General features: G+C 41.8%; 1 protein-coding gene across 3 annotated transcripts in view; it reads right to left on the bottom strand.

Annotated features, from left to right (window-relative positions):
• spidr (scaffold protein involved in DNA repair) overlaps positions 1-14,787 on the bottom strand; it is a 59,700-nt gene that overhangs the window by 22,906 nt on the left and 22,007 nt on the right. For 2 of the 3 annotated variants that reach the window (XR_004564277.1, XM_034184104.1), the window contains exons 8-10: positions 7,807-8,026; positions 2,180-2,384; positions 392-636 (exon numbers count right to left, since the gene is read on the bottom strand). Coding sequence is in view for 2 of the 3 variants with exons in the window: in XM_034184104.1 (XP_034039995.1) it covers positions 392-636; positions 2,180-2,384; positions 7,807-8,026 (670 nt within the window). In the remaining variant the exon portion in view is untranslated. The remainder of the gene's footprint in view (positions 1-391; positions 637-2,179; positions 2,385-7,806; positions 8,027-14,787) is intronic. The other variant, XM_034184105.1, reaches the window with a different exon arrangement.

Raw genomic sequence — 14,787 nt, 5'->3', positions numbered from 1 at the left:
AAAACCTGTTCCCGTTGCTGGGCATTAGTTCAATTCTAACTTGGTGCTGCACGAGATCCTGAAAAGATTAATTTTCCCTTAGAACTGGCCAGGATCCCTCAGAGAGGAGCTGGATTAAATTAGAAATGTTTGTATCCTTTGTCAAGCAGTGCCATATGGTTAGAGACAGTGTGAGCATTTCATGGGGTCTGTTGCTCTGTGAACAATGACTTCAATACTGAAACACACTGTGCCACCAAGGGGAACCATGCAAACTAGCATGCAATTTCCACCAAAAAGGACCATCATACTGTGATTAAAAAAAAAAGATTCCACAGTAGATACAATGCTATATTTTAGCAAGTACAGTCATCTTACTGGATTAATCACTTATCAGTTAGGCAAAGAGTACCTGGTTTTGCCTTTCTCTGGGGGAAGAGCTGTGGAAGACTTGGGTGGAACTCTGGGCTTCAGTATAGATGCAGCAGTCCAGTCAGGAACAGGAACAGAGTAAACTCTCTGTACCACCACCTCCACGTCCTGCCCTACAGATCCAGCCTGACCCAGTCCCTCAATGGCTTCCAAGAGGGAGTTACAGTGTTGTCTCATAACACCTGGGCTTCCAAAACTGCACAGAGCATGAGGGGCAGCAACCTGGTGTAAAGAAAGCAAAAAATAAACACAAGAACAAAAAGATGTTTTGCATGCCCGTTGAAACCACTGATGTACTGTAAGGTACATTTTACGTAAATCCCACACATTTAGAAATATATTGTGAGCTTAGATTTGTGTAATGGAGTAGCATAAATCGGATAAAAAACACTGTTTTATCCACCTCCATGCCATTGCTTTCTCATAACCCTCCAAGTTTGAAAGCACTGAAGATGACCCACTACAGATTTTAAATGAGTAGTTAGTGCTGTAGCTCGTCTTATTTCTGCTGAGCAGTTACCAAGACTGAAATGTATCACGCAGAATGGAGTTTGTTCACATAATGTTTCAAAATGACTTCCTTATAAAATGTGTTCATAATGCTTAAGTGTCAAGGTTAACTTGACCTCGTTCGTCCCCCAGTAATCTGCCATCATTAACTGACATTACCCTTTCATATTGTACCTATTTAATGTGTTGTCACTGCCACTGGTCTGACAATAAAATACTCTTATTGTGATGTGCCTTCATTAGAATACAACTTGGCAGTAGACAGCAGAGCTGCCTGTGCCCTGCTGGTCCTATGGAAGGGGAAACACCATAAATCTCAAGAGTGTATGCTCAAGCATCTTTGAACTATTTCAAGAATAGTACACACTTTGAAAATCTACCAAATTTAATATACTATAAGTGTCCAGTAATTTATACCCTGGCTTGTCTGGACTGCATTCCAACATTCCTTTTCCACTTCACGGAGTGGAAAAGGATAATCCCCTTATGATGATAATCTGACATTTCAGTAACTACGATAACTCGTGAATGGTTTGTGCCTTTGCACATCGTGTTATATGCATTTCACAACACAAAAAAATTCAATGGTTCTATTTCAAGTTGAGCATCATCATACACGACCTTTGCTCTCCAATCATTCGCTCTTGAAAATAAGAGCATTCTGTAAGTGATACTAAAGTTTAACTACATCCATCTGTAGCCACTTTCGTATTTCTTGCTTACACTGTTCACATGAGTCACACAAAGACTCTCTAAAAATGCCCCTTCTAGCCTGGGTGCTCCTGTTTACGTCATCAAATTACACTGCGCATAAACTAGCTTCATTAGAAATCTGCTTCAAGTTACGGCCAATGAATGCTAGAACTGTTCAATTTACTTGCATTAATGTAGAAGAAAAAAAAAAAAAAAAAAAACAACAAAAAGAATTGTGGAATCAAACCTCAACATGAACAACTTTAAACTTTACAAGATTTTACACCAGTAAGTCAAATTACTCTGCGCACCACACAGCTGTGACCCAGGACCGGATGTGTCCACATTCTGATTTAATGATGGACTGTGATCTTTTTCAGTCTCAATGGAAACAGACTACAATGTGAGTAAAAAATAAAAAGTTTAATAAACACCAGAAATGATCTTGTATTTTCAGACATCATTAATGACAAAGATTTGAAAGCAAGCTATTCAGCTGGCCTATATCTTTGACTAAAATTTGCAGGACCTAATTTAACACACACATCACTTATCATACACAAACCTGGGTGCTACTTGTCTCTTCTGGGGTCCGACATATCTCAGCCAGCCCAAATATTTGACCCAAAGTGTATGGAACACATCTTTCTGATAAGAGCAGACCTCGTGGGATGGGCATGTTGCCTAGCTTGGAAGCGGAGGAGACTTTCTGGCTGAAATGTGTGTTCAGAATTATGGAACAGCTGAAGCCCTCAATGGAAAGACTTTGCCTGCAAGGAGATGAGGTTTATCAATTTATTAGTAGATTTTTGCATAGCAAAAATATATCTCATTTTACCCATACAAAGACTTTACATAGAAAACAAACAGGGTGTTGCACAAACTGTTGGGGGGCTGACTTAAATCTGAATGTCAGATATAGATAAGGTACCAACCACCTCCACAAACCTGTTCACTATGTACCAGCAAGCAAACGACTTCAAATAAGCTTGCCTCCTCCATTGCAAGTGAAAGCACACAGCCAAAACATGTGTTTGATTTCACTGAGCTAAAAGATACTTTTAAACAAGGTTGTTAAAAGGCTACACCAGGCAGCTCTGCAGAGCTTGAGAAGAACACTTTCCAAATGTGACCTCATTGGTGGAAAAACACAGCACTCTTCACAAACACTGACTTCACTGATGAAAAAGAACAAATTGGTTGTACGTATTGATTACGTGTGGCATTAACTGCTTGTGTGGTAAGCATTAATTTTAATGGCGTCACATACCGCTATGTGTGTGCAACAGGGGATGTTGAACTTACCGTTCAACATTTAGTTCAAGTATTTTCTGACAAAACACAGTCAAGTAGTTTATCACAAATGTTTGTTCTTTAGCAAAGGCAGCTACATCGCCAAACACCTCTGTCCAGTGACCTCACGACTCCATAAGCTCTTCCCAGGCATCCCTGGATCTCAAAGGCTGAGGACCCAGAGACATGAATGTTAATGTCAAGATAAGTGAATCTCTCAACACGTTCAACACTTCCACTGCACGCAGATGCATATTTTATGGTTGAGTCCAGTAAGTCATTGAAAGCCTGGATCTTAGTCTTGATCCATGACCATTGCAAACCCAGACACTCAGACTCCTTAGTCAGCTTCTCAAGTGCTGCAATCAGTGTACCCATTGATCCTGCCAAGATCACACCATCGTCCACAAAGTCACAGTCAGTGAACATTTACAAGTGACATGACAATGTTTATGTATCCTTCCTCTGATTTACCAAAAGAAAACTGGCTGTAAAAATGATGATTTGTTTTAACAGTAATACTTATACTTACTTTGACCAATTACAGTGGTCCCTCGCTATAACGCGGTTCACCTTTCGCGGCCTCACAGTTTCGCAGATTTTTTTAGTGCAATCTTGCATGCTTTTTTTGTTTTGTTTTTTTAACAGCACATTGTGTTCTGCATCCTTATCAGGCGGGATGGTCGCGGCACCGGTCGGCATCACCGCAATTGCTCTCGCTGCCTCCAATGCGCTTACTGAGCCTGCAGGCTCGGTAAACGCAGCAGCGGGCCACTCACACCGCCCTCCTGTCTGCTGTGCGGAGCTGCTCCAAATGTGGTGTACAAAGTGTGTAGTGAGGGGTTTTACGGCCTTAAAACATCTATAATAATTGCAAAAAATAGCACTGACTACTTCGCGGATTTCGCTTATCACGGGTTATTTTTAAAACGTAACTCCCGTGATAAACGAGGGACCACTGTACATGGTTTCTGAAAATGGAGGAACCCATTGAATTACCACTGAGAAACCCCTTGAATTAAAGCTGAAAGTCTACACTGCAACCAATCCAGACTTTCATTTCCGTACAATCAGAAATTACAAAAATTGTGTCACTGTTCAAATATTTATGGACCTGGCTGTACCTGAGCATACTCATCTTAAGAACAAAATCTGAACGACTGCCAAATAATTGTGTGGCTTGTCATTTGTTTCAAGTCTGACTTGCATCTAAATTTTTTCCACATGACAGGTACTAAAACCTTTGCTCATCTATGGCTCAAATCCAAGTGCAGCCTGTGACTACAAATACTGTACATGTTAGTGTGTGTTTAAAAGTGATGCTCATTAAACCAGGGTAATTAAATACGTAGGTAAGCGGAAAAAATTTTTGTTTAGATGTACAATACAAGAATTATTTCCATCTGGTACTGCATGTACCATACAAGAGACTTGTTCTACTTGTGAAAGTTGCTGACTGTATCCTTTGGACATATTTATAATTCATGAATGCAAACCCAAATAAAAGACAGACCGAAACATTTACCACACCACCGTAAATACTGACTTTATTTTCATTCTATATCTAACTGCTGTCATTTTAACAATAAAATAATGTCTATAATATTACATATTTGGGTGTAGCTCATTTAAGATGGAATGTGTGATGAAACATGACATTTTGACCATGTGGCATGTTTCTCAGGGCATGAACCAGCATGCATTTACCTCAATGTTAAAGGCCACAGCAGTTGGAGAAGGTCAAGGTGATGCTAACATTCTACCTGACTGACTCGGTGGGAATGGCTGTCTGCCTGGTTGGTTGCCATGTGGGATCCAGGGCAATTCAAAAGTCAGGTGGATGCGGCGATGCGTGGCACCAGCACATGCTCCCAGACCTTCCTTCCTTGTGTGGTTAAAGACCCGTTTTATCTTACACAAAGGTGTAAGATATACACATACAGTGGTGCCAAGGCATTGCCACATCCATCACACTTCTGAATGACCCTGAATCATCCCGAGTGGCAACCACTCTCACTTCTTGAAAGTAATCCATCTCTCTGCCACAGCCAGGTGAAAAGTTGGCATCCCCTCGACCTTTTCTAGCTGTTGGGGTCCTCTACAATGAAGCACTTGTGCACTGGATCATGCCCAGAGAACTTCACCACATGGCCAAAATGTCATAGCCAACACTGCCTTAAATGCAAATGATAGACCTCATTTTAACATTCTTTAGCAACCACTTATTTGCTACATAGTCATTCCTGCAGTACCCCAGGATCCTCTAAAGAGACCTGGCACCAAAACATACAGCAGTCTCCTTAGGTCAACAGTTCCCAAGCCTGGTCCTCATTTACACCCTAACCTGCACATTTTTCACATCTTCCTGTTCCGCCAAAAACTGGTCAGCTCCTGGTGTTGTCCATTAGCTCTTAATTGGCTGAGCTCACTTGAGCAGTCAACTTGCAATTGTTTTTTTTTTGTTTTTTTTAACTTCTACAGCGTGTAAACTAAATTTTACCACTGTTGCCATGTGCTTGCTCATGAGGTGGAGAAGGTTGGACCTCACACTTGTAAAGCACCATGGGGTGACTTATGTTGTGATTTGGCACTGGATAAATGAACTGAATTAATTTATAACAGGGAATACACAAAAAAAGTTTCCTTTAAACTTAGCTGATATCCATTAAACACGTCAAAAAAAAAAAAAAAAAAAAAACTATGGCCATTTCAAACCTGCCATCTTATGTTTTACAAAACATATCAGCAAACTAAAACAAATCCACACCCCTGTTACAGTTGAGGAAATAAATATTTATCAGAGTAAAAATCAAGAGCCAATTCCAGTAATCAGTAAACGCTGCAGTGATGTCACCAAGGCAGAACGTTCTGTTCAAAGCCTAGAACAGGTACAACAGGCGTACCGGAAGTGTGACCCTTTTGTGAAAAGGTGAGTGGGCAGCTGTCATCATGCAACAGGTAGTGAGGTTAAGGAGTGGCCCGTCTGCTGGCGTCACAGCTCTTAAGTGAATAATCCCTACAGGTATTTCCGCTAAAGCCTTGGCCCGCTCACAGCAAGGAGTGGGAGGAGGGAGGAGCCAACGCAGTGGGGGAGGACAACCTCTCAGTACTGTCACACCGGAGACTGAGAAGAGGAATTTTACCAGACACACCGTTGCTCTAAATTGTGTTCTGTATTATTCCACTTGTTCCTGTCCTGGAGCTGCAAAGGTGGATGATTTGAAACTTTAGTGTCTCACAATGTTGAGTCAGTTTAAGCATAGAAAGAATGTTACTGACTCTTAACATCTTACATTCTAATTTACGCACACTAAGGATAAATAACGCATCCTCAGATGAAAACTAATTCTTTGACAAAGTAAATGTTGTGGTGGGGGTCCTCCTCTCTTGTGGTTTCAGGAACAGAATAGAACAGAGAAAAGAGGTGCTAAAGCCAATGATTTTCTCAAACACCATATGGTTTCAATCTCACTCCTCTGGCTCCGTCCACACTCTGCTCCCAAAAGCTCCAGAAAATAATCCTACTGTGTTTTTCCCCGACTTGCTGGAAATGACCTAACTACTGCCAGGAAGAGGAATGTGAAGCATTCCCTGGAGCTATTCATGACGTCAGAGCATCGAGGAGGCCCCTGTGCTTCCGCCAGCCTGGATATTCCAGAACAAACTCAACCTAAACTCCCAACAGCTGGAGTCAACTGCTGCCTTGCTCAAAATCCAAAACAATCCCAAACAACACCCACTCCCCAAGCCACCCGCCACCCACCACCCCACCCCGCCCCCCTGCCCTGTATTTGCGGGACTGTCCTGGACATTTGGGTCTTTGGTGTTTTTAAAATGGGAAACAAAACAAAAACAAATTTTCAAAATTGTACATAAGAGCAAAATTTTTAATATATAGTGTAAAGTGAAGTGATTCAATGTAATAATTCTCCCATATAAGCATGCATTTTCAACTCTACCGTGCACATTCCTGTTACACTTTGTCCTGTTATCCTTGAAAAGTGCATCCGAATGTGTAATTGATGTGTCTCACTGTCTGCCAAGAAATGACGAAATGAAAAATCAAAAACAAAACAAACAAGAAAAGATCTGAATGGAAACAATTATTACTACACTTCGCTCACAGGAATCCTACACTTGTAATGCCATTACATGTTTATGCTACATGTCGCCACATGAGCATGGTATTGAAATCATGCACATGTGTGTGTTTTGTGCAAAATAACTAAAAATGGCTAAAGAGATATTGACTAAACTTGGTGGGAGCATGACCTGGGTTAGTGTCTGTAGATGATTAAATAATGGAACAGATTGGCCAAAGATCAAGGCGAAGGAAAACACAGCCAAAAAACATGTTAACCATAATATCTCTACCACAAATGTGGTTAGAGATTTGACCAAAAGGTCATGTTGACCAGTAAAATATTTGTGATCAATTGGTATAAGTGACTTCATAAGGAAGCCACAAATAAGTCAGAACATGAAAGCATATATATATATTTATTTATTATTATTATTAATAATAATAATAATAATAATAAACACCTTACTCAACTTCATGTGGTCCCTCAAAGCTCACTACATGACAATTTATATCTCAGTGTGCAGAGTGCATATGTATGCATCATCTCTGTGATGTGTTTCAGAATTTTAAAATTTTCATTTGCACATTAGTTTGCAATTCACTATGCAATTCAAAACCTTGCCAAGGTGATATCCATTTTATTACTCGTACTTCATCTAACCAAGTCAAGTTTCTGCCCAAGTCAAACTTCCCTACAGTTGGGTAATTTAGGAACATGTCAGTATTGTGTAGAACCTGCTTGTTTGTCATCAGTCACACTAAATGTGCCTAAAACATTTTCACAGGACTGTACATACAAGCATGCCCTGTCTCACCATGGTGGGTAGATGTGGATTATATCTCCTGGTGCAGGGACCAGCTGGGCTGCAGTCTCTCTGTTGAATAACACCAGCACATGATCTCCTGCCTTGAAGCCAGGGTGGCTGTGTTGGTGGCCCTCTCTAGGAGGCTGATGGTGCTCACAGTGCACCACTTGCATGCTGCACTCCTCCTGAACCTCCAGCACCTCCAGCACCAGCACGCCAGGCCTGTCCACTGGACAGCAGAGTAACAACAACACAGATGTTGAGTGTGTTTGCTGCAGTGGTCGTGCCTTCATGTGTCTGCACAGAGTGTACTTATGATCTCACTGGGACTCATTATGTGTTATGAGAGTAATTTAGTTTTAGCGTCACAACAATTCACACTAAACATAAAGCTGGTACCAACTATGTTGATCATGCAACACAGTACATGCAAATGTGCGACTGTGCAAATTTGTTGAATCAAAGCAATGCCCTGAAGCAAATAAAACAAACTGAGATAAGAGCGTAACTTGGCTGCATGCAAAAATTGAGTGTGCAACACAAAATACACTGAACCATGAGAGTTAAGAGCTCACAACCAGCACAGTCGGGATTTGTGTATGGTAATTCTCAAAGTTGCTGCAGGGTGAATTCTGATGAGACAAAAACACATGATATCAAAACAGTCTTGAGAACTATTAGGTCTGAACATGCATCTGTCCAAACATGCTGGAAATGTGTGTAAACTCTGTAGCATCCAAGTCCCAGAATCAAACTAACAACCGGCAGCAAGCCAAAACTGTGGTAATACAGTACTCCACAAACTACAATGAGCAGATAATTGCAGGCATGAAATTATCTATGGAAACTCTTCAAGGTGCTGTACATGTGAGTTCACAAGTGCTCTTAAACAATGACTAACAGCAAAGACAAACACATGTTCCAAAACAACAGAATCAAAGTGCATGAGAAAATTATTGAAATGGTTAAAACAATATTCCTCAAAGAAAGATTGTAAAGGATTTGCATAGTCCGCCTTCTACAGTGGATAGTACCAATAAACGATTCAAGGAATCTGGAGGAATTTCAGTGCACAAAGGGCAAGAGCCACGATTTCCAATCCCTCAGACAGCACTACATCAAGAACAATCATTCATCAATAGCTGACATAACCATATAGACAAGGGGCTGCTTCAGGAAAGCTTTGTCAAACACTACAATAAGATGTTACGTTCATAAATGTCACTTAAAATTTTATAGTGAAAAAAAAAAAAGAAGCCTGATGTTAACCTTGTAAAGAAGTGGTGTAGACCTTTCTGGGCTCAGAGGCATCTGGGTTGGAGCATCATACAGTGGAAACATTTACTGTGATCAGACAAGTGTGATCCAGCTCAAAGACAAAAAGGACTTGGTAACAAGGCCAAAAGCCAGGGTCCGTCATGGTATGGGGTTGTGTCAGTGCCCTTGGCAAAGGTAATTTACACTTCTGTGATGGCAGCGTTCATGCAGAAAAGAAACACTGAGATTTTGGAGCAACGTATACTACCTTCAAGACACCAATACTTTCCCATGGATGTCCATGCATTTTTCAACAAGACGATGCAAAACCACATTCCGCACACATTACAAAGACATGGCTGTGGAAGACGATGGTACAGATACTGACCGGTCCCCAGCAGAGATTGGATGGAGAATTTTGAGAAAAGAAGAGGAAAAAAAAAAAAAGCAGAAGAAGTAGAAAAAGTAAATGTCAGAATTACAAGGTTTTTTTTTATTTCAATTTCCCTCTGTCCCAGCTTTTTCTGATTTGGAGTTGTATATGAAGATAAAGAGGCACACACAAGGGTGCAGGTGCACAGGCACACGCGCGCACACAACATATATCTACTTTAACACAGACTTGTGTACATGGCACATTTAACTGTCATCAAACGCTGCAGTTTACAAGTGCATCTTCTGCAATATGTGATCATAAAAATCATAGTTCCATAATGAAATTTGGGTGAAATGGAGATGGATGAACTGCTGTTGAAAACCTGTATGGGAACTGAAGGAAGAAGGCAGGAAAGAAGCAAAGCATAAGAAAGAAACAGAAAGAGAGAGAAAAAAGAAAGAAAAAGAACTCATCCTCATGCGTGAGCTCTTCCAGTTTATGCATGAGGGCATTCAGGACAACCAGAATTGGTCTCCACAACAACCACAGATGAGGCCACAAACTGTTACACTACTCCTGGGCCCTCCTCCTTTGCAGCAGTGAGTGGGCAGTCATCTTACATGATTCATCTGTAATACCCCGCTGCACTACATTGATACATTACAGCAATAAAGTCATGTGCTGTAACAGTGTCTTAACAGGTGAGGGGACCTCATTCCAGACTTTAGATGCTGCTGATCCATCTTGACACATGATTTGCCATACCTGCTGGAAGACACTTGAGGTGATGTAATTAACAATGGGCAATGATCGCCACTTTGACTAAAGGAATGGGTGCATAATGACCACCACAGTGACTGATAATGACAATAAATGACCGTGTATTACAGCAGTGAAAAGACCCAAGTCAAGCAATGTATCTAGATTTGTTGTGTAGAAATACCGTCAAACTAACCAACATTCAAAATAGAAGTGCACATACACTCAACAAAAATATAAACGCAACACTTTTGGTTCTGCTCCCATTTTGTATGAGATGAACTCAAAGATCTAAAACTTTTTCCACATACACAATATCACCATTTCCCTCAAATATTGTTCACAAACCAGTCGAAATCTGTGATAGTGAGCACTTCTCCTTTGCTGAGATAATCCATCCCACCTCACAGGTGTGCCATATCAAGATGCTGATTAGACACCATGATTAGTGCACAGGTGTGCCTTAGACTGCCCACAATAAAAGGCCACTCTGAAAGGTGCAGTTTTATCACACAGCACAATGCCAGAGATGTCGCAAGATTTGAGGGAGCGTGCAATTGGCATGCTGACAGCAGGAATGTCAACCAGAGCTGTTGCTCGTGTATTGAATGTTCATTTCTCTACCATAAGCCGTCTCCAAAGGCGTTTCAGAGAATTTGGCAGTACATCCAACCAGCCTCACAACCGCAGACCACATGTAACCACACCAGCCCAGGACCTCCACATCCAGCATGTTCACCTCCAAGATCGTCTGAGACCGGCCACTCGGACAGCTGCTGAAACAATCGGTTTGCATAACCAAAGAATTTCTGCACAAACTGTCAGAAACCGTCTTAGGGAAGCTCATCTGCATGCTCGTCGTCCTCATCGGGGTCTCGACCTGACTCCAGTTCATCGTCGTAACCGACATGAGTGGGCAAATGCTCACATTCGCTGGCGTTTGGTACATTGGAGAGGTGTTCTCTTCACGAATGAATCCCGGTTCACACTGTTCAGGGCAGATGGCAGACAGCGTGTGTGGCGTCGTGTGGGTGAGCGGTTTTCTGATGTCAATGTTGTGGATCGAGTGGCCCATGGTGGCGGTGGGGTTATGGTATGGGCAGGCGTCTGTTGGACGAAGAACACAGGTGCATTTTATTGATGGCATTTTGAATGCACAGAGATACCATGACGAGATCCTGAGGCCCACTGTTGTGCCATACATCCAAGAACATCACCTCATGTTGCAGCAGGATAATGCACGGCCCCATGTTGCAAGGATCTGTACACAATTCTTGGAAGTTGAAAATGTCCCAGTTCTTGCATGGCCGGCATACTCACCGGACATGTCACCCATTGAGCATGTTTGGGATGCTCTGGACCGGCGTATACGACAGCGTGTACCAGTTCCTGCCAATATCCAGCAACTTCGCACAGCCATTGAAGAGGAGTGGACCAACATTCCACAGGACACAATTGACATCTCTATGATGTCAATTGTGACATCATAGATATTGATCAATCAAGAGTTGATCAATATCAATTGATCAACTCTATGCGAAGGAGATGTGTTGCACTGCATGAGGCAAATGGTGGTCACACCAGATACTGACTGGTATCCCCCCCCCAATAAAACAAAACTGCACCTTTCAGAGTGGCCTTTTATTGTGGACAGTCTAAGGCACACCTGTGCACTAATCATGGTGTCTAATCAGCATCTTGATATGGCACACCTGTGAGGTGGGATGGATTATCTCAGCAAAGGAGAAGTGCTCACTATCACAGATTTAGACTGGTTTGTGAACAATATTTGAGGGAAATGGTGATATTGTGTATGTGGAAAAAGTTTTAGATCTTTGAGTTCATCGCATACAAAATGGGAGCAAAACCAAAAGTGTTGCGTTTATATTTTTGTTGAGTGTATGTATCTATAAAGATACACAAAATTGATCAGCAGAATTTTGAAAATTTTGAAAGCACTTGTTGATGACTAGTTGTTATCCAAACAGAAGGCAATGAAACCTCGACAGGAAAGGCAATTACATGAGTTACAGTTTTTATGCCTCCACTCAACAAAGACGGAGTATTTTGTTTTCAGCCCATCTGCCTATATACTTTTCATTTCCGCACAATAACTCAAGAATGCCTTGCCTGACTAAAACCATTTTTTAGTCGTGACTTGAGAGAGATGAGACAGGAAGGTTCCTTTTGAAAATGCAGGTTGTCCATCTCCAATATGGCTGCCACGCATCTCATTCTGATTTGCTTTTCTGGGCAATAACTAAAGAACACCTTGTCTGAATGAAACCATTTCTCAGTGGAAATTTGGGGAGACCACAAGAAGGTTCTTTTCCAAAATGGTCATTGTCAGTTATCTAATGTGGCCACTACGGACACATCTTGATTTTCACTCCTGCACAATAACTAAAGAATATGTTGTCCTATTGAAACCATTCTTGGGGGTGTATTGGGGAGGCAAGAGAAAGTACCTTTTTGAAAATGAGGGCCAATATGCCAGATACCAATTTTAAAGAGGCAATCTTACACTATACAAACCGAGCCATAGATTTTATACCATATCCTTAAAGTACCAGCTTTTTGCTATAGAAATAATTTCCAGACTTCATTTTCACATCAGCAAAAAAACAAAAACAAAACATACACAACCTTAGCATACAAGGTTGTGTTGGCTCTCACTGCGGTATTGTATCACTTCCTGTTCCGGAGCACAGCTGTGTTTTGCTGTATCTGTTAGCCGTTTAATCTGCGCAGTTAGATTGATCTAGATAACTAGATAACAATTTGTTTCACAGTGTAATCTTCACGTGCCTTAACTAAAGCACTCCCTCTGCTGAATCACCTCTAAATTATTTACACATTATTCACTTTGTGTGTTTTTAGGAATCCGCTAGCTTAGCGCAGCTACTAGCTCTTAGCCGGTTTAGCATGGCGGCTTCTCCTGTCTCTCCCGCACTTTTCTGCTCTGGGTGTGAAATGTTTAGTTATTCCTCGGCCTCCTTTAGCAGTAATGGTACTTGTAATAAGTGTAGCTTATTCGTAGCTTTGGAGGCCAGGCTGGGCGAACTGGAGACTCAGCTCCGCACCGTGGAAAATTCTACAGCTAGCCAGGCCCCTGTAGTCAGTGCGGACCAAGGTAGCTTAGCCGCCGTTAGTTCCCTTCCAGCAGATCCCGAGCAGCAGGGAAAGCAGGCCGACTGGGTGACTGTGAGGAGGAAGCGTAGCCCTAAACAGAAGCCCCGTGTACACCGCCAACCCGTTCACATTTCTAACCGTTTTTCCCCACTCGGCGACACACCCGCCGAGGATCAAACTCTGGTTATTGGCGACTCTGTTTTGAGAAATGTGAAGTTAGCGACACCAGCAACCATAGTCAATTGTCTTCTGGGGACCAGAGCAGGCGACACTGAAGGAAATTTGAAACTGCTGGCTAAGGCTAAGCATGAATTTGGTAAGATTGTAATTCACGTCGGCAGTAATGACACCCGGTTACGCCAATCGGAGGTCACTAAACTTAACATTGAATCGGTGTGTAACTTTGCAAAAACAATGTCGGACTCTGTAGTTTTCTCTGGGCCCCTCCCCAATCGGACCGGGAGTGACATGTTTATCCGCATGTTCTCCTTGAATTGCTGGCTGTCTGAGTGGTGTCCAAAAAATGAGGTGGGCTTTATAGATAATTGGCAAAGCTTCTGGGGAAAACCTGGTCTTGTTAGGAGAGACGGCATCCATCCCACTTTGGATGGAGCAGCTCTCATTTCTAGAAATCTGGCCAATTTTCTTAAATGCTCCAAACCGTGACTATCCAGGGTTGGGACCAGGAAGCAGAGTTGTAGTCTTACACACCTCTCTGCAGCTTCTCTCCCCCTGCCATCCCCTCATTACCCCATCCCCATAGAGACGGTGCCTGCTCCCAGACCACCAATAACCAGCAAAAATCTATTTAAGCATAAAAATTCAAAACGAAAAAATAATATAGCACCTTCAACTGCACCACAGACTAAAACAGTTAAATGTGGTCTATTAAACATTAGGTCTCTCTCTTCTAAGTCCCTGTTAGTAAATGATATAATAATTGATCAACATATTGATTTATTCTGCCTTACAGAAACCTGGTTACAGCAGGATGAATATGTTAGTTTAAATGAGTCAACACCCCCGAGTCACACTAACTGCCAGAACGCTCGTAGCACGGGCCGAGGCAGAGGATTAGCAGCAATCTTCCATTCCAGCTTATTAATTAATCCAAAACCCAGACAGAGCTTTAATTCATTTGAAAGCTTGACTCTTAGTCTTGTCCATCCAAATTGGAAGTCCCAAAAACCAGTTTTATTTGTTATTATCTATCGTCCACCTGGTCGTTACTGTGAGTTTCTCTGTGAATTTTCAGACCTTTTGTCTGACTTAGTGCTTAGCTCAGATAAGATAATTATAGTGGGCGATTTTAACATCCACACAGATGCTGAGAATGACAGCCTCAACACTGCATTTAATCTATTATTAGACTCTATTGGCTTTGCTCAAAATGTAAATGAGTCCACCCACCACTTTAATCATATCTTAGATCTTGTTCTGACTTATGGTATGGAAATTGAAGACTT

This window comes from Thalassophryne amazonica, chromosome 12, assembly GCF_902500255.1.
Source record: "Thalassophryne amazonica chromosome 12, fThaAma1.1, whole genome shotgun sequence".
NCBI lineage: Eukaryota > Metazoa > Chordata > Actinopteri > Batrachoidiformes > Batrachoididae > Thalassophryne > Thalassophryne amazonica.
This window is presented reverse-complemented; position numbering and strand designations above follow the sequence as displayed.